The 22,500-nt window shown below is 34.5% G+C and overlaps 1 protein-coding gene across 1 annotated transcript in view; it reads left to right on the plus strand.

Annotated features, from left to right (window-relative positions):
• Positions 1 to 9,006: 9,006 nt before the first annotated feature.
• The window catches only part of LOC135208843 (E3 ubiquitin-protein ligase MARCHF8-like), a gene marked incomplete at its 3' end in the record, with an annotated part of 20,542 nt that continues 7,048 nt past the window's right edge, over positions 9,007 to 22,500 (plus strand). Inside the window, 1 exon segment of the mRNA XM_064241413.1 lies at positions 9,007 to 9,181. Within this exon segment, the coding sequence (XP_064097483.1) occupies positions 9,152 to 9,181 (30 nt within the window).

A 22,500-nucleotide genomic window follows, 5' to 3' on the forward strand; every position in this document is an offset into this window, starting at 1 on the left:
CGAATGTCGCCCTCCGGTACCGTCCTCCACCGTAGTTGTGTTACTCGAGTTGAGGGTTATCTTTGTTCTGCCGAGTTAAATGCCTTTTTAGCGGCCGTCGTGTTCTTTCTGGTGCAGATCATCTCAGACCCTCATTGCAAACGACCGGGCAGTTCTTGGGGTTCGTCTTTGCAATACCACATTTGCTTCTGCGCTTAGCTATTCGTTTCGTAGCTCTCTCTCTCTCTCTCTCTCTCTCTCTCTCTCAATTAAGCGTTGTTGCCATATCAAGTCTCCAGCTTCATGGTTTTTATGTTCAGAATTTCACCATTTACCACTACTCTCAGTAATCTTCGTTAATTCTTCCTCAGCTCAGCTTGGTACGAGAGAAGGTAGACAAGAATATTTGATATGATTATATTTTGCATAATCCCGCCTTAATTTACATGAATATACGAATTATATATATGTATATATATCTAATATGCATATATACACGCGTGTATGTATAAACTTTAAATAATGTAACTGCCCCGTCACATAATTGAATGGTTGGGAAAACAGGGGCACATGAATTTTTAATGTGCTCGTCTGCAGTTCAATCCCAGTTTCTCGTAATAGTGAGAACAGTGTCTTTTAAGAGAGAGAGAGAGAGAGAGAGAGAGAGAGAGAGAGAGAGAGAGAGAGAGAGAGAGCCTTTCTATCAGAATTGTTAGCTTTTCACCGTGCAAGGATATCCACTAATTCGTAGCGTACTCAAAACTACGTGCATGTCAAACTTCCACGAAGATTTACTTGGATAATTGACACTCTCTCTCTCTCTCTCTCTCTCTCTCTCTCTCTCTCTCTCTCTCTCTCTCTCTCTCTCTCTGTCCATATCACAATAACAGTAGGTACCCGAGAGAGGCATCATAAAACAAAGTGATTTGGGAAGCATTTTAGGCTAATCCTTTTTCCATTCTGCGTCCCTTTGTATCTTGTCGATGAGGAGTCTCTCTCTCTCTCTCTCTCTCTCTCTCTCTCTCTCTCTCTCTCTCTCGTCGAGCTGTATTCTATCAGAAGAAAAGGACCTCTGGCCGCGACTCCTCTTTCCCTAATTGAATGACCATCGCTGGGAGTGTGTCCTTTGCGGCCGTAATGCCGCAATACACGATATTAAAACCTTTGGCAGGAAATTCCGCTTTCTCTACGGCTCTCGCCAAGTCCATACGAGGAACAATTGCTACGTGGTTCTGGTCGACGAGCTCTCTCTCTCTCTCTCTCTCTCTCTCTCTCTCTCTCTCTCTCTCTCTCTCTCTCTCTCTCCTTTTGTTAATTCACTGTTTTCATTTTCATTTCACGATGCCATACACCGAGCGGACGATTGTATCCTTTGACTAAAAAGGATGAAGACCAAAGTGAATCTCTCTCTCTCTCTCTCTCTCTCTCTCTCTCTCTCTCTGCATCAGTGTATTTACGCCCTAACCTTATAATTTCATAATAACTACAGTAAATTATCACTGAACATGTCTTGTCGGAACGTAATCCACAGCTTTCTAATCAGCCGTGGCCAGCTTGTGATGTGAGGCGACCCTCGGTCCATTTATCTTTCATGGCTGAATTAATTCTTGTCGCCGATGGCCGCTGTTGTTATGGCTCAGTTGCTGGAGCTTTATTTCGGAGCGTTAAATCATCCGTCTGACGAGACATTGTGTTCTGATGAGCTGGCAACGAACAGAATTCATCCGTGGAAAACTGAGAAACTTAAACTTATTAAATTTCACAAATGTAGACTGCAGTGACTCAGGATCAAATGTAGACTGCAGTGACTCAGGATCAAATGTAGACTGCAGTGACTCAGGATCAAATGTAGACTGCAGTGACTCAGGATCAAATGTAGACTGCAGTGACTCAGGATCAAATGTAGACTGCAGTGACTCAGGATCAAATGTAGACTGCAGTGACTCAGGATCAAATGTAGACTGCAGTGACTCAGGATCAAATGTAGACTGTAGTGACTCAGGATCAAATGTAGACTGCAGTGACTCAGGATCAAATGTAGACTGCAGTGACTCAGGATCAAATGTAGACTGCAGTGACTCAGGATCACATGTAGACTGCATTGAGACTGCAGTGACTCAGGATCAAATGTAGACTGCAGTGAGACTGCAGTGACTCAGGATCAAATGTAGACTGCAGTGACTCAGGATCAAATGTAGACTGTACTAACTCAGGATCAAATGTAGACTGTAGTGACTCAGGATCAAATGTAGACTGTAGTAACTCAGGATCAAATGTAGACTGTACTAACTCAGGATCAAATGTAGACTGTAGTGACTCAGGATCAAATGTAGACTGTAGTAACTCAGGATCAAATGTAGACTGTAGTGACTCAGGATCAAATGTAGACTGTAGTAACTCAGAATCAAATGTAGACTGTAGTGACTCACGATCAAATGTAGACTGTAGTAACTCAGGATCAAATGTAGACTGCAGTGACTCAGGATCAAATGTAGACTGCAGTGACTCAGGATCAAATGTAGACTGCAGTGACTCAGGATCAAATGTAGACTGTAGTAACTCAGGATCAAATGTAGACTGTACTAACTCAGGATCAAATGCAGACTGTAGTAACTCAGGATCAAATGTAGACTGTACTAACTCAGGATCAAATGTAGACTGTAGTGACTCAGGATCAAATGCAGACTGTAGTAACTCAGGATCAAATGTAGACTGTACTAACTCAGGATCAAATGTAGACTGTAGTGACTCAGGATTTAATGTAGACTGTAGTAACTCAGGATCAAATGTAGACTGCAGTGACTCAGGATCAAATGTAGACTGTAGTGACTCAGGATCAAATGTAGACTGCAGTGACTCAGGATCAAATGTAGACTGTAGTGACTCAGGATCAAATGTAGACTGTAGTAACTCAGGATCAAATGTAGACTGCAGTAACTCAGGATCAAATGTAGACTGTAGTAACTCAGGATCAAATGTAGACTGTAGTAACTCAGGATCAAATGTAGACTGTAGTGACTCAGGATCAAATGCAGACTGCAGTGACTCAGGATCAAATGTAGACTGTAGTGACTCAGGATCAAATGCAGACTGCAGTGACTCAGGATCAAATGTAGACTGTAGTGACTCAGGATCAAATGCAGACTGTAGTGACTCAGGATCAAATGCAGACTGTAGTGACTCAGGATCAAATGCAGACTGCAGTGAGACTGCAGTGACTCAGGATCAAATGTAGACTGCAGTGACTCAGGATCAAATGTAGACTGCAGTGACTCAGGATCAAATGTAGACTGCAGTGAGACTGCAGTGACTCAGGATCAAATGTAGACTGCAGTGACTCAGGATCAAATGTAGACTGCAGTGAGACTGCAGTGACTCAGGATCAAATGTAGACTGCAGTGACTCAGGATTTAATGTAGACTGTAGTAACTCAGGATCAAATGTAGACTGTAGTGACTCAGGATCAAATGTAGACTGTAGTGACTCAGGATCAAATGTAGACTGCAGTGACTCAGGATCAAATGTAGACTGCAGTGACTCAGGATCAAATGTAGACTGCAGTGACTCAGGATCAAATGTAGACTGCAGTGACTCAGGATCAAATGTAGACTGTAGTAACTCAGGATCAAATGTAGACTGTACTAACTCAGGATCAAATGCAGACTGTAGTAACTCAGGATCAAATGTAGACTGTACTAACTCAGGATCAAATGTAGACTGTAGTGACTCAGGATCAAATGCAGACTGTAGTAACTCAGGATCAAATGTAGACTGTAGTAACTCAGGATCAAATGTAGACTGCAGTGACTCAGGATCAAATGTAGACTGTAGTAACTCAGGATCAAATGCAGACTGCAGTGACTCAGGATCAAATGTAGATTATAGTAACCTAGGATCAAATGTAGACTGCAGTAACTCAGGATCAAATGTAGACTGTAGTAACTCAGGATCAAATGTAGACTGTAGTAACTCAGGATCAAATGGTGAGACTGTAGACGTAACTCAGGATCAAACTGTAGTTACTGTAGTACTCAGGATCAAATGTAGACGTAGTGACTCAGGATCAAATGCAGACTGCAGTGACTCAGGATCAAATGTAGACTGTAGTGACTCAGGATCAAATGCAGATGCACGTAAACCTCAGTGATCAATTAAATGTAGACTGTTACAAATCAGGATCAAATGTAGACGTGACAGTGATCAGGATCAAATGCAGACTGTAGTACTCAGGATCAAATCTGTAGGACTGTAGTGACTCAGGATTCAAACGCAGACGTAGTGACTCAGGATCAAATGCAGACTGTAGTGACTCAGGATCAAATGCAGGACTGTAGTGACTCAGGATCAATGCAGACTGTAGTGACTCAGGATCAAATGCAGACTGCAGTGACTCAGGATCAAATGCAGACTGCAGTGACTCAGGATCAAATGTAGACTGCAGTGACTCAGGATCAAATGTAGACTGCAGTGACTCAGGATCAAATGCAGACTGCAGTGACTCAGGATCAAATGCAGACTGTAGTGACTCAGGATCAAATGTAGACTGCAGTAAATGTAGACTGTAGTGACTCAGGATCAAATGTAGACTGTACTGACTCAGGATCAAATGTAGACTGTAGTAACTCAGGATCAAATGTAGACTGTACTGACTCAGGATCAAATGCAGACTGTAGTGACTCAAGATCAAATGTAGACTGTAGTAACTCAGGATCAATGCAGACGTAGTGACTCAGGATCAAATGTAGACTGTAGTGACACAGGATCAAATGCAGACTGTAGTGACTCAGGATCAAATGCAGACTGTGAGTGATCAGATCAAATGACAGACTGTAGTGACTCAGGATCAAATGCAGACTGTAGTGACTCAGGATCAAATGTAGACTGTAGTAACTCAGGATCAAATGCAGACTGTAGTGACTCAGGATCAAATGTAGACTGTAGTAACTCAGGATCAAATGTAGACTGTACTAACTCAGGATCAAATGTTAACTGTAGTAACTCAGGATCAAATGTAGACTGTAGTAACTCAGGATCAAATGTAAACTGTAGTAACTCAGGATCAAATGTAAACTGTAGTAACTCAGGATCAAATGTAGACTGCAGTGACTCAGGATCAAATGTAGACTGCAGTGACTCAGGATCAAATGTAGACTCTAGTGAATCAGGATCAAATGTAGACTGTAGTAACTCGGGATCAAATGGACTTCTGTTAGATTTACATATTACTGGTCAGAAGACCTAAGCTGAATATTTCTATTTCTATCCTGGACTTCCCGCAATCTTCAGAACGCAATACTGGCATTGATCACAATTCTTGCCGTAAAGGAAATGGAAAAAATCCTTGACATTAAGCCGTGACCCTTGTGAACTAGATCACAGGGGTGTGTGTGGTGAGAGAGAGAGAGAGAGAGAGAGAGAGAGAGAGAGAGAGAGAGAGAGAGAGAATGTACATATGAGTGATCGCGTTATGATTAACCGTTTTGATTAAATTAGCTAAGTGCCAAAAAATTTATATTTTTTTTCTTTTTCCGTTAGCAAGCCACACAGCAATGTATATACATACATACATTCATATATATATACATATATATATATATATATATATATATATATATATATATATTATATATAATATCTGTATATGTATATACTATATACATATACATATATATATATATATATATATATATATATATATATATATATATATATATATATATATATTCGGAAAACCATTAGCTAACTAAACTCGTAATTAACATCTAAAATGAAGAACTAAGTAACAGGGCGACGAATAAGTAGGATACAAGATATCTGATAATATATATTTAAAGATACCTTTAAAAGAAAAAAGTCTGGCATTGAAACGAAAATCATTGGCGGTACTGGCAACTCCCCCCAAGTTGACGTTTATTACGCGACTAGGTCTGTAATTCATCCCTGGTTTATGTATGATCAATAATACCTTTGTGTCCAAGGCAGCAATTTCTTCTGAGAAAGACAATACTACAGCGAAAATAGGTTTGCGCTGAGTGATGAATAATGGCCCAGAAAAGAAACAGAAGAGAGGGGAGAGACAGAAGAAAAAAAAAGTCACGTAATGTCATCTTTGTCAAACATATCCGTTATGTCATTTTGACGTGTCTTGTATTTTTAACCTTAACAGAGATGTTTTTCTTTATTTAAAGATGTTTGTGACCTTATTCGTCCGTGGGTGTTTTTTTTCTCGTTTTTTTGCACAATTCAGTGGCAACAATTCGCTTTTAGTGTAGAGGAGGAATTTACTATTAATTACTCCATGCAATGGACCGCTTCCAAGATGTTTACACCTTAGCGATAAATGAAACAAAAGCAAGTGATTTACAAACTGATTTGAATTCTCTCTCTCTCTCTCTCTCTCTCTCTCTCTCTCTCTCTCCTCTCTCTATATATATATATATATATATATATATATTTATTTATATATTTATATATATATATAGATATATTATATATATATATATATATATATTAAGATATATTATATATATATATATATATATATATATTATATATATATATATATATATATATATATATATATATATATACTTACATTTAACTCACTTTTGCGGGTATGTTACTTAAAATGTAAAATTAATTCGATATACACATAAGCACTTATCTCTAAATGTCACGGGCTATGCCATCATATCCACTCGCTTTCGTGTGTTTATGCAATTATATTCATCGACACGAAACCCATTACTTAGTCCATGTCATTTCTAGCAGCCTAGATTATTTTTTATATTAGACCAACAACGAAAATAACTCAGATTAAAAACTACAATAAAAGGAAACAAGAGTAAGTGGTCAAATGTATGAATACGTGTTTAAATCGGTTTTGTATCTGGCTGTCAAAAATAGAAATCTAATTCTCGTGGTGTCTATATCCGTTGCACTTATGAATGAAATCTGTTCCGCGTTTTGGACGCGATATTCAATTATTCTAATTGGTAGACTACACCTCTGTTATCTTGGAGTTATTTAAGGGAACCATGGCAAATTAAATGAGTTTTGTTATACTTTTTTTCCTTTTTTTTCCTTGAGAGAAGAGGAGAGAGAGAGAGAGAGAGAGAGAGAGAGAGAGAGAGAGAGAGAGAAAGCACTTATATGTTATATCTGTGTGAATGTATTCAATAAAACTGTAAATAAATTGGTCAATTCTACATTATATTGTGACCCATCATTGCGGTTCGAGAGAGAGAGAGAGAGAGAGAGAGAGAGAGAGAGAGAGAGAGAGAGAGAGAGAGAGAGAGAGAGAGAGAACTTGTATATCTTTTTGAATAGATTCATTATAACTGTGAATAAATTGGTCAATACTACATTATATTGTGACCCATCATGGCTGTTCGAGAGAGAGAGGAGAGAGAGAGAGAGAGAGAGAGAGAGAGAGAGAGAGAGAGAGAGCACTTATATGTTATACCTCAGTGTGAGGCACCTCTAATGTCTACCAGTGTTGCTAGTGCATCTTCCGGTATATTTTGCATCTTCCAATCTTGGATGGTCTGGGATGCAGCTTCGATATTTGTCGAGCTTATTCTGAAACACATCTACGCTCACTCCTGATATATTCCTCAGACGAGCTGGCAACACATTGAATAGACGCTGCATTATCGAGGCTGGTGCGTAGTGGATTAATGTCCTGTGTGCTTTCCTTATTTTTCCTGGTATAGTTTTGGGAACTATTAATCTACCTCTGCTTGCTCTTTCTGATATTTTTAGCTCCATGATGTTTTCGGCAATTCCTTCTATCTGTTTCCATGCCTGAATTATCATGCAACGTTCTCTTCTCCTTTCTAGACTATATAATTTTGAGGATTGTAGTCTTTCCCAGTAGTCAAGATCCTTAACTTCTTCTATTCTAGCTGTAAAGGACCTTTGTACTCTCTCTATTTGTGCAATATCCTTTTGATAGTGTGGGTACCATATCATATTGCAATATTCACGTGGACTACGAACATATGTTTTATAAAGCATAATCATGTGTTCAGCTTTTCTTGTTTTGAAGTGCCGTAACAACATTCCCATTTTTGCTTTACATTTTGCTAGTAGAATTGCTATTTGATCATTGCATAACATGTTCCTATTCAACATCACACCAAGGTATTTAAATTCTTCCTTATTTGTGATTGTCTCGTTATTAGGTCCCTTATATGCAAATAGCTTTCCTTCTGTCTCCATAATTTATTTATTCATATTTATTAGAGTTAAATACCATCCTATTTACCTCTGCCCAATCATATACTTTGTTAAGGTCTCTTTGTAGCGAGTTCCTATCTTCATCACAAGTAATTTCTCTACCTTATTTTTGTGTCATCGGCGAAACTACGCACTACGAGTCCTTAACATTACTGTCTATGTCTGCAATCATAATAACAAACAGTAATGCAGCTAACACCGTACCTTGTGGCACACCGGATATTACCTTAGCTTCATCCGATTTCTCATCGTTTGCAGTAACTATCTGTTTTCTGTTGTGCAAAAATTCTTTTAACCATCTTCCTACTTTATCCACTATATTATGTTTTCTAATATTTTTCGCTAATATATTATGGTCTACCTTGTCAAAAGCTTTTGCAAAGTCTAGATAAATCACATCTGTTTCATTTCTGCTTTTCATATTTTTGTATATGTTCTCACGGTCGGACTAAAACAGGTTAGGTTAGTGTTACTTTTTATTGGGATACCGAAACCTATGTTGATTCCTAGATTAAACAAATTACTTTTTATTAAATGTTTCATAATATTTTTCTTCATCCCTTTCATACACTTTCATAATATGAGATGAGAGAGAGAGAGAGAGAGAGAGATTATATATTTTATCTGAATATATTCATTACATTACATTGTAACCCATCATGGCGGTCCGAGTGACGCGAATACTCTGAACAGAAAGCCTATCCTTCAGTTATACAGAGCAGTGACGTAGCTGGAAACTCCCCCACGTACTTTAAACCCGCTCTTTCTCTCTTTTTACAGGATCTGCCACTGCGAAGGCGATGCGGAGTCCCCGCTCATTGCGCCGTGCTACTGCGCAGGCTCGTTGCGCTACGTTCACCAGTCATGTCTGCAACAATGGATCAAGTCGTCGGACACCAAATCTTGCGAGCTGTGCAAATTCAACTTCATCATGCACTCCAAAATCAAACCTTTCAACAAGGTCAGTTGTGGGAAAGTATTCGGTTCTTTCGATTATTTTTTTTTTTTTTAATTTTGGTAACAATCCTGTGTTCAGTATTGTCGTACTGGTATATCATATTCTCTCTCTCTCTCTCTCTCTCTCTCTCTCTATATATATATATATATATATATATATATATATATATAATATATTATATATATACACACACATATATATATATTTTTTATGTATATATATATATATATATATATATATATATATATATATATATATATATATATATATATACCTAAGAAGCCAATCCCTCCTTGGGAAGAGGTACAATGTAATACGCACACGCATGAATGAATATATATATATTATATATATATATTATTAATGAATATATATAATATATATATATATTATATATATATATATATATATATATATAAACATACCAATCTCCCAAATTAAAGGAAAAAAAACGGGTTGTTACTGAAAAAAGTAGGTACATCTCCGTGAATCTGTGGAGTTGAAAAGAATTCCCGTCTTTAATTTTATATCCTCACACAGTAGTGGTGCAACTGGTCTATTCCCCTTCGGAAGGAAAAGATTACTACCAAGAAAGAACTTCTTGCTAAGGTTCCACTGAATTAGAGACAACGACCTTTCTGGTCACTGGAGAGACATTTTATACGTTATATCAATCAATTTACACCACACTTCCATTACTGTTATATTCAATATTGTCGGTTTTCTTATGCCCATCGCTATTAAGATCTCATTTTCTTTGTATATATATATATATATATATATATATAATATATATATATATATATATATATACATATATATATATATATATATATATATATATATATATATATATATATATATATATATATATATATATATATATATATATATTTGATAACCCGAAATTCATGATGTCAAAGTTTAGGTTTCCCGTATACAAAAATATCTCGAATATGTCCTGGAAGGCCACCCAGTTGGAATGGTACAAGGGGAGAAGAATGACTCAGGGGTAGAGGAATGATTCGAAAGGGCGGGGTAGGATACAGTTTACAGGAGAGAGCCTTCTGAATCAAATTAATGATTCGTAAGAGGAATGTTATGCGGAAGAGGAAATATGGTACACAGGAATGTGAGTGATTCAAAGAGGTAGGGAATGAGACAAAAAGGATGATGAATGACACCTGGGCGCTGTGGAATGATACTTAGATAAATGAAATGATGCACGAGGAAAGGAATGAATACAGGGGAAGAGGAATGATAGATGAAATGATACATGAGAGAAGGAATGATACAGGGGAAGAGGAATGATAGATGAAATGATACAGGGGAAGAGGAACGATAGATGAAATGATACATGAGGAAGTGAAGAGGAATGATGGATGAAATGACTCAGGAGATAGGAAATGATACCAGAGAAGAGGAATGATTAATGAAATGATGCTGGAGAAAGGAAATGATACCAGAGAAGAGGAATGATAAATGAAATGACACAGAAAGGAAATGATACCAAAGAAGAGGAATGATAAATGAAATGGCACAGGAGAAAGGCAATGTCAAAGAAGAGGAATATCTGAAAGGACACAAGAAGAAGGAAATGATACCAGAGAAGAGAAATGATAAATGAAATGACGCAGGAGAAAGGAAAGGATACAAGAGAAGAGGAATGATAAGTGAAATGACATAGGATAAATGGAATGATACAAGAGAGTCCAGGAACGAATCGAAAGAAGATCATAATTGAAGGGATTAAAAGTCGCAGGGAACGTGGATAGCAGTAAATGGAAATCACTCGTGACGTCAGCTAAGAGGATTAGCGGCTCGTGTGACGTCATGGAGTCGTTACCCAGTCTATGCGAAATCATTAGGCGTTAGCGGAACAAAGAGAGACCTACAAATATATTGATTATGGTTCTCTACATATATAATAAGTAAGTTATTAACCCTTACTTATGTAAATATCCACGTGTAGTGTTTGCGCACGTGAAGAGAGTGTGCAAATTCTTAAGAAAATAAAGAAATTTTACCGTTAATAAAAGATACATAAATGATTTTATATAATTAAATGTAATATATATATATTATATTATATATATTATATAATATATATACAATATATACCATACTTACATATATGCATATATACATACCTCCATATATATGTATACATATGTGTATAAAGTGTGTGTGTTTGTATGTGCGTATGTATATATATACATATATGTATTTATGAAGGTATAAGCCACGAAGGAAAGTAAAACACTGGAGTAGCTTATACCTTTATTTATGCATTTATCACGTTCCAAACTTTCGTGATTCAGTTATACATATATGTAATATATGTAAATATATCCATATACATATTTTACGTAACAACCACAGTGACCTCTGAACTTTGCAAGTATCCTGACATTTTTTGGATACGCCCATCCCAACTCCGCCCTGCTGGGGTTCAAGGCCCGTATACCGTTGGTGTGTCCCGAAGCGACGACAGTTACGAGGACACTGTGGCTATCACGAGGACACATAGGTCTGATAAAAAGCGACCAACCAGTAGGTTTTTTTTTTTATAGATATTTATATACACATTTCGAGATCACAATTAAGTTCTGGGGTGATTAAATAGACGGGGATCGCTGCTACGGTCTTTGCGAGGAGCTATCCGTAGAGAAATGTTTATAACTATTCATTTCAAACGCCTAAAGAAGGCTCATCAACAGCCCTTCTAAGCCCTACACTACACATACACACAGACACATACACACACACACACATATATATATATGTATATTTTATATACAATATAAATATTGTATATTATATATGCATTATAATATATATATATAATATATATACATATATATAATCTCCAGTTAATACTAAATGTCGATAACGCCGACATGCATTGCAGCACGCAAAATAAAGCACCAAAATACAGAAAAAAACGTCTAAATTAGCTCGCACATTCAATTTGGAATTGGTAGCGTAATGGGGAAAAATACCAATTCGTTCGTAAGTAATGTTATTGTGTAGACAAAGTATGTATATATAATATATATATATATATTTTATATATATATATTATATATATTACTATATAAAATCATGATGTAGTACATGAATTCACAAGCTTACGTAAGTAACATTTCAGATCGATACAGAGACGACCACAAACCGTCGGTCTAGAGACAGACACAATCATTTCCCATCGCTTTCTTCGCTTCAGATTCTTAACGCAAAATAAAAAATAAAATAAAAACTGGACCCCTAATTCTGCCTTTGATGGTGGCGGTAGATGACGTCATGGCGCCGCTGGCTGTCACCGCGCTATCGTATATAATGATTCCAATGCTTGATTTGTCTTTACCAATTTCCATATGTATTGTTTGCCGTTCGTCATGTGAGAGGTTCTTTTGATAATAAAGGAGCATGGTTTGAGGAACCCACTTTCGGGTTCACACTGCTTACAGTGTGCCTTGTTGGGCACCCAGTAGATATGACTAGAGATCTTGACAACGAATTTACAAATATTTTAACTTTAGTTTGCTCCAACTTTTATTGTTTAATTCATACACACCCACACATATTATATATATAGATATATATATATATATATATATATATATATATAATATATATATATATATATATATATATATAGATATATATATATATATATATATATATATATATATATATATATATATATATTATGTGTGTATATATTGTTTTATTCATCCACACACACACAATAATATTATTATATATGTATAACTGATTCACGAAAGTTAGGAACGTGATAAATCCATAATTAAAGATATATGCCACGAGGGAAAATAAACAATGGAGTTTCCGCGAGATCTTTCGACGTTCAAGCGTCCTTTTTCTTAGCAGATGAACTAAGAAAAGGACGTCTGAACGTCGAAAGATCTCGCGGAAACTCCGTTGTTTATTTTCCCTCGTGGCATATATCTTTAATTATAATACACACACACACACACACACACACATATATATATATTTTACATATATTGTGTGTGGGTGTGTGTGTGTGAATTAAACAATTTAAATAAAATTGGAGCAAAGTAAAGTGAAAATATTTGTAAATTTAGGGATAAAAGAAAAATAAAGGCAGAAAGCTACGTATGCATCTGGAGTCAGAATGACGTTGTCAAGATCTCTAGTCACATCTGCTGGGTGCCCAACAAGGCACACTGTAAGCAGTGTGAACCCAAAGTGGGTTCGTCAAACCAAGCTCCCTAATTATATATATATATATATATATATATATATATATATATATATATATATATATATATATATATATATATATATAGTATGTGTGTGTATGAATTAAACAATGAAAATTGGAGAGCAAGTTAATTTAAAATATTTGGACATTTAGCTGGTAAGAGACTTAAGGATACGGATGGAAATCTAATGGCATAAAGCTATGTATCTGGAGCCGAAAGTAACTGCGTCCAGTCACTTCCAAACTGTAGTTTCAGTTGTTCTCGCCAACAACCGCAAAACATATCAACGCTTCCTCAGCAGACAGATCTCGCGTCACAAAAAGAGGAGAGATGTGGAATATCTGGTAATCTCGACTCGAGCGCGGCGATCTTCGGCTGATAAGACGCCAGCTCTGTTTACCTTGAGGCCGGGAGACCGTGTTCCCGAATTCAGAAATATATGTCAGAGTCGAGGAAAGTGGTTTAACGTTAGTTCGGGGAAGTGATAACATTCTGTATAAGAGACCTGGTCAGTATTTGGAGATCCATATGTTTCATTTCAGTTATACATCCCTGAGTAATGTTACTTCATTATTCTTAAAATTGATTTTAGTAATAGCTAGCCGTATAGTAGTTTCTAGTTCTTATTTTATGCTATTAGAATCAATATTTTTATGAGAACTGTTTATAAGGACATGAAGACTTCGTAAGTGGGTAGTTAACTTTGAAATGTCTACGGTAATCCATACCCCGATTTCATTATCCCATTTCCATTGAGATCTGTATTCGGTGCAAAATGATGACCAAATTCACACTCAAAACAGGGGCTATGTTTCTATATGGAAATATCGTTTGAAGTATTATTTCTTGGGTGCTTGATTTATGAAATTTTATCATCTTTATTGGCACATTTTCTTTTGGATAATGAATCAATTTTGGAAAATCTAATGTTAACGAAATGAACAGAAATGATAATAATACCTGTGAAATGTAAGAAAAATATTTTTAAAAATTCTATCCAAACCAATATATTTGTAGAATAACATTTCACTTTAATTTGAGTTTAATTCTAGTAAATGGCTGTTTATTTATGCATTATCCTACAATGTTGATTATGAAATTACATTTCTATGACATGTATTAGCGAAGCGAAAATACTCCTGCGTGGGATTCAGAAGTTATTAATACAAATACCAAGCACTTATTGGCAATTATTTTTCACCCTCCTTACAGACGCCTATTCATCATCTGCCTGTCATTACTCACCTGTGGAATTAAGTGTTTTCTCCATCGTTCATGGGTGGGTTGCTATCTTTTATTCCCTTTTTATTTACTGCTCCTCTCTTCCGTGTTTCCATCATGACTGGCCTAGATAGAATGATTACGTTTGGCTCCATTCTCTCCCCCACCCCCCACAACTGTAACGGTATTTAACAAATTCGTTATATGGATTTTCTTTCAAGTGGGCACAAATTATAGAATCTTCTGAAGTATTGGGTCCAGTTAGAACAAGTCCTTTATAGTTGATTTAACTAGATTAAGATTTTTTAGGAGTTATTGGAAGTAAATCTAAATTGAAAACAATGTAAAGCAAATGATACATAAGCTTTAAAAGAAATGAAATAGTTTTAGAATGTATAAGGTGTTATTTTCTTGTGTATTGGAAATAGGATAAGTTACAGTCCACAGAATGTATATTATATATTATAATATATAATATATATATATATATATATATATATATATATATATATATATACACGTATAAGTATATGGATGAGTGTATTATGCACGCATGTAGAGGTTGTCAAATATTCCTGATATTATAAATAAAAACTCAAGTAAATATTTAGGCTGAATATTTATTTTCTGACAACCTATACGACACCCAAGGGGCGTCGATAGACTCCTCCATCGATAACTCATTAGGAGGATAGCAACAAGTGGCACTATCCGTTTTATGTTCGGAAAGGGGGTAGGAGAGATACAAGACATATATATCAAAGGATATTAGCACTTATGCCGGGAGTCTTTTAAGGGTATTATTGCCTATACATTTCTATCGTTTCACCTGCCTTTGTGTCAAGGCTTCTGGTTTCTCTTTGTTGGTGTTGAGATAATGAAGGTTGTCAATAATTCTGCTTTTTTTTTTTTTTTTGACAAAGTGGCGAGCTACGTGAGTTATCGTTTTATTTAGTTTTTTTTTTTTCACTGAAGGTGACAGCATTTTTTTTTTTCGTCTTTTCGTTTTGTGATGGAGTTTTTTAAGGCCTTCGTTTGGAATTCCTTTTTACCCGGTGATTAGGTGATTATCATGGGTTGTTAGAAAGCCAATTCTATTACGATTCAAGAAACAATACCGGAATGTTTCATTATCTTTGGCGAGATTAACCTTGAAAATCGCCTCTCTCTCTCTCTCTCTCTCTCTCTCTCTCTCTCTCTCTCTCTCTCTCTCTATAACCATGGGTTGTTAGGAATCCAATTCTATTACGATTCAAGAAATAATACCGAAATATTTCATTTATCTTTGGGGCGAGTTAAACCCTTGAACACGAAAATCGCGCCTCTCTCTCTCTCTCTCTCTCTCTCTCTCTCCTCTCTCTCTCTCTCTCTCTCTCCAGTAGCTCGCGTACCACATCTTGACATATTGTTTCTCTCATCAGACTTGTAATGAATTAGTAATATTTGTCCTTTGTACTTAACGTTCATTTGTTATAAAGGTGCATTTACCTGTTCTTGGGCCTCTCTCTTATCGAGATTTGCGACCTTTTCGCACTGAGTAGTATGATATTATGTCAAGAAACAAGATGAACCTCTTTGGAAGAATTTCGACGTTTGACTGCAAAATGGAATTTAACTTTTACATTGAATTTGAATCGTTTTAAGATTTAGATAACATATGTATTATACTTTATGTATGTATGAATATGTAAATTATATATATATATATATATATATATATATATATATATATATAGATATATATATATATAATATTATATATATATAGATATACATATACTCTTATGTATATATATATACGTAAGTATAAATATGCATTATATATATATATATACATACATAGGTATATGTGTGTATATATATATATATATGTGTGCGTGTGTGCGTGTCTGTGTGTACAGTATATGTTTTAGGTCTGAATTCTGCCTATAAATATTAATTGAGAGTAAAATACTTGCTTTGAAAACTTCAGAATATTTGATATAACTTTTCTCCATTTTAGGTCTCAAAATTTTCTGGTGTTTTAAGTAACTTTTCTTCCCATTTTAAATCTCAAAAACTATTGGTCGTGTAAAGTTGCTCTAAAAAGACAAGACACCATTATTTGGAATCATAATGTATATTGTCAGTGTATTTTGTCTTCATTAATCATTGGTTGCTTTGCAATTATATCTCAGTAGCTGATTCAAATGAGTATGTGTTTTCTGCGGAAATTGCAATTTACTTGAATTTATGAACCAAAAAAAAACACTAGTTGTAAAAAAAAAAAAAAAAAAAATTCCTCGGCGCAATCGAGTTTCCTGTTCTATGATGGCCCCAGCCACGGCCCATAAAACTCTTAGCCGTGACCCATGAAACTCAGCCTTAGTCCGGTGGTGGCCTATGTTATTGGTACCTATAGCACTGCCAGAAATACGATTATGGTTCAATTTAACCTAAAATAAAATAAAAGCTACTGAGGCTAGAGGGCTGCAATTTAGTATGTTTAATGATTGGAGGGTGGATGATCAACATACGAGTTTGCAGCCCTCTAGCCTCAGTAGTTTTTAAGGTCTGATCGGCGGACGGACAGACGAAGCTGACACAATAGTTTCCTGTTACGGAAAACTAAAAAGTTTAAAATTCACTGAACATTTTTTTTATGAAATTCATCTAATGTAGTTCCGCAAAATTCGTAATTTGAGTTCATTGTGATCCAAGGTTAAAATAAATCAGCAACTTAACATTCAATGCAAGTTCGACTTGACTCGAACTTAACCTAAATATATTCCAACTTTATTGAACGTTCAAGATAAGTTTAATATTACTCGAACTTGACATACATCTACTACTCTGGTTTCCTGACTCGAAAGTAGGAACTAATGCGCTGAATAAAAAGGAAAAAATTATTGTCTCGTGAATTCTTCGAAAAAACAAAAAAACAAAACGAAAGAAAAAATCCACTGGTCAATTCCATGTGATTCGATAATGGCGTGTGGTCCCGTCACGCTATAATCCTTGACCCCTCATTGCCTTCGAAGAAGCCTTTCTTTTCCATTTCTTTCTCAATTTTGTTTTCATTTCTTCCTTTATTTTTTATCCAGAAGAATTTCCAGGCTCGGAAACTTGTCTTCAAGGAAACCCCAGGATAAATAAATTAAATATATCATATTAGTTATTGTTATTACTCTGTCTATATATTTATGTATATATATATATATATATATATATATATATATATATATATGTATATATATATGGGTATATATATATATATATATATATATGTATATATATATATATATATATATATATATATATAATATATATATATATATATATATATATGTATGTATATATATATATATATATATATATATATATATATATATATATATAGTATGTTATGTATATATATATATATATATATATATATATATGTATATATATATGTGTGTATGTATATATATATATATGATATATATATATATATATATATATACTATATATATGTATGCCTATTAGAAAACGTATTAAACACTGGTCTATTTTATCCATATATTTGTCCTACACACACACACACACACACACACACACATATTATGTATATATATATATATATATATATATATATATATATATATATATATATATATATATATATATATCACATCACTATATATTCCTATGAGAAAACGTATTATACACTTAGTCATTTCGGTCCACGTAATTTTATTATGTTTAGGTCTGTTTCAGTACGCAATATCTTTTTACAGGAGACTGTATTTTCCTTTTCATAAATGCAAACTTCGTGACACACCCTTGCTGAACTTCATATTTTATTGTGAATAAAATGACAGAGTATCAATCGAAAATATAAAATGTATCAGATTGTGGGTTTTCGTTCAAAATTTGGCTCAGTCTGGCATCCATGTGTTCAATAGCAGTAATTGAAAGTGAATATTCGATTGTGGACATAGCTAAATTACAGGTGAAAGGTTTGTAAGAATTGATAGATTTTGTTCACTACTGAATAATGAAAAATGATTTGTAACGCATTATGAATACTTTTGTTAACCCCTTCCGTGAATGAATATCGTGCACGACAGCAGGGTCATGAATAATTCGTGTATTTGATTTGACGCCATCTGAAGGCAAACCGGAAAGAAAGCTTGCATTAATTTATCCCTTTATTCTTTTAAAATCAACTCTGTACATTGGATACTAATGCATTTAATGGTAACACACATTTCAATGGTCGCATTTTACCAAATAATATCACCGATACTATCGATGACGTCAACTAAGTGGTTATCAGACAGAATGAAAACTGGGTAATTAGGATACAAACCTAGACATCGTACTTATAAAATAAAATATCTCTGTAGATTCCATAATCATTAATCAGTTGCAAAAACAAAAATAGTCGTAATAATGATAGCACGAAACCGAATCATTGAAATGATTAGGATTCGTATCGGGAGGTAATTTTAGGAACTTTAACATTATAGTCTGGAGGAAAGTGCGAGTTTCGTGTCCAACGTCCGTTATCAAGGTGATCTGTGACACAAACCTTGTGTCTGACCTTCGTCGTCAGTTCTTATTTATTCTATTTTGGAAGCTTCTATTATTCTCTTTATTTTTAGTAGCTTTCCGTGACTGTTATTAATTAGTTCTATTTCTGTTCTTTTAAGAACGGTTGTTAGTTTCCTCTTTTTAGCTCTTATACGATCTTGCTCATGATTCATTTTTGAAAGGAACGAATGATAATTTAATGACTATTTATTTGTAATACAATCAGTAGCTTTCACGTAGCAGATCGCTCATATTTTTCTCTCAAATTTTACACCTTTTCTTTAATTCCTCGAAAATTATTTCGTTTAAGTGTGTAAGTATTTGAGATTTGCTACATTAGAATTTTTTTTTTTTTTTTTTTTTTTTTTTTTTTTTTTGCTTGGATTCGGTTTCTCAATTCGTTATTGGTACCTTTTTGAGATCTACTTTAGATCGATTCAAAAGATTTTTCTTATTTACTATGTTATTTCTAACTTGACTTTGTATGGCACTAAGACTTTTATTAATTAATTCATAGATCAAACTTTTATGCTCCCTAGAATTCTATTAATAAATTAATTTCCTAACGTAACTTTTAGAATCTGTTTCTGTACTTCCAAAACGTTTTTTAGTTAACTATACTCGGTTTTTTTCCATCTGTCCACCCGCCTGTGGTGTTTGCGTATGGTAACACTGCGTCTCGGGCTTTGGAGAGTTACATTCAGCTTACATTCAACAATAATAACAGTATCCTATTTCGAATATTAACGTAATTTGCATACAGTAATTTATTAAAACGCTTTTCAGTTGCAAATGTACACGAAGATATCCTTTTATTTACCTAAAACTTACACCTAGCGTAACTATCTAAAGCCCGGGACGCAGTGTTACCATACGCAAACACAACAGAGTATAACTATCTTATTTTTACCTAAGATGATGAACAATTAATATGATATCTTGATTTTAAGTTCAATTTTAATTGATTAATTCATTTGCTCTTTATTTTTGCACTTAGGTTCATACTTCTACGAGGTTATATTTATTAATTAATGGGCTATTGAAGTTTTTCTTTCACTTTACACTTATTTATTTAATTTGCTATCCTCTATATTTTTCTTTGAAATATTTTCCTTGATTATATTTTGATTGATTTGTTAGTTCTTACTGGCGTCGCAGCGACGAGGTTATTGACTCCTTGATTATAACTGAATTTTTCTTTTAAATTACAGATTGTCTCGTTAACGTCTACTGAATGTGTACCCAGGTTCGACTTACGAATACTTGAAGGAGTTTTAGAATATCCTTATCGCATTGTAAATTCCATTTCAAATGGATTTGTAGTCCCAGCTACCTATAAATATAGATTCCGAAAATTTTCATTCCAAACTTTACTTTTCTGTTTGTTATATCCCAAGAGGTTTCTTTTTTTTCCATTTTGCTTCTTTATTGAATTCTTAAGGTTGTACATTTTTTCGTGTACGGATTAGAATATCTACTTTAAAAATTTAGTTTATGTACCAAAACAAAACCTTTTTCATGTGCGTAAGTCACTTAGATCCTCGTAAAACCCCAAATGATTATACTTGAGTAGAATTCCGATACTAAGTATTTGCAAAATGCATCGCTAACTTTACGGCCCGAGTCAATAGTTCGATTTCCAACACTTGTCTAGATTCGAGTTGTCAGCGTACTCTTGTAATTCGTACTATCGCATTCATCATTCATACTGGCAGTAGGTCAATGAACTAACAATTTTCTTTGTTGCTAACAAATTCTCCCTTTCTTTTGTAGGCTTTTTGTGTGAAATTTTTATCAGTCAGTTTACATGATCATCTGAAGCTATATCAGAAGAATCGTCCAGAAAGCAACGTTGATTTAATGAGTTTTTTTAATTGGTGTTAATGAGATTATTCTGCCATTAGTCGTAATAAGGTTATTTCGAATTTCTGTTATGTAACAGTATTAAAAGAGGCTCTTGTGGTTTTATATCAATGAGATTGTTCTGAGCTGATATTGAATACGATTGTTCTGAATGAGTGTGAATGAGGTCATTTTCAAACTGGATAAAATTTTTATTTTTCTACCTGGGCATTTACGCCGAAAAGCGTTATTCTGAATGAAAATGATATAAGATAGCTATGTATATCAAATGAGATTCCATATTAGTATAAGGTATATATTATTTTGAAACCGTATAAGATCATTTTGAAAGTTGTAAGATGGTGTTGATTTTTTTTATATCTTATTCTGAATCAGTAAATAATTGAGATCATTTTGAATAACTGAAATCATGAGATACTTCAGAATCCACATCAAATGAGATTAATGTGAATGATGAGAGAAATTACTAGCCACGCCACAAGATCCTTTACCTCATTACTTCCGGAACATGTTTGAATCGAACATCAACTTTTCCCTTCGTCGTTTCTTGATCAGTTTGAGCTTAAGTTAAGTATATCTTAGTTTTACCAGACCACTGAGCTGATTAATGCTCTCCTAGGGCTGGCCCGAAGGATTAGATATTTTTACGTAGCTTGGAGCCAATTAGTTACCTAGCAACGGAACCTACAGCTTATTGTGGGATCCGAATCACATTATATCGAGAAATGAATTTTCTATCACCAGAAATAAATTCCTCTGGTTCCACGTTGGCCGAGCCGAGAATCGAACTTCGGGCCACCGGACTGGTAGCCGAGCGTGAAATCCACTTGGCCAACGAGGGACCTTGATCTGTTTGAAAAGAAATCTTATAGAGATTTCCTCATCCATGTTTTAATGGGTCGTTTCATGCCTGAAGTCTTGGATAATTGCACAGATATTAACCTGATTTATCTGGTTTGTGCTTTTGGAGTTTAAATATTTTTTGAATTGGAAACTCGTTGTGTAAATTACTCAATTCACCATTAAATAAATCCATAGTTCGATTCCCATCATGCAGGAGAAGAAGCTTAGGTGGTATGTCGTCTTGAACAGCGAATTTACTATATTTTTTGTTAATCGACACTAATATGTCGTAACAGGGCTAGAGAAAAGCACGGGGCTTGCAACCTCACGCCAAAAAGAACTTTTCCAAATCGGTGAAGAAACGCCTGACAACCTCTATGTATATATATATATATATATATATATATATATATATATATATATATATATATATATATATATATATATATATATATATATATATATATATATATATATATATATATATATATATATAGATATATATGTACGTATGTATAAATGCGTGTGTGTGTGCATATATTTTTTCATAAATTTTAGTGATAAACCATATTTTATTCCTCTTGCTGC

The sequence above is a fragment of the Macrobrachium nipponense genome, chromosome 35, assembly GCF_015104395.2.
Source record: "Macrobrachium nipponense isolate FS-2020 chromosome 35, ASM1510439v2, whole genome shotgun sequence".
NCBI classification, from domain to species: Eukaryota; Metazoa; Arthropoda; class Malacostraca; order Decapoda; family Palaemonidae; genus Macrobrachium; species Macrobrachium nipponense.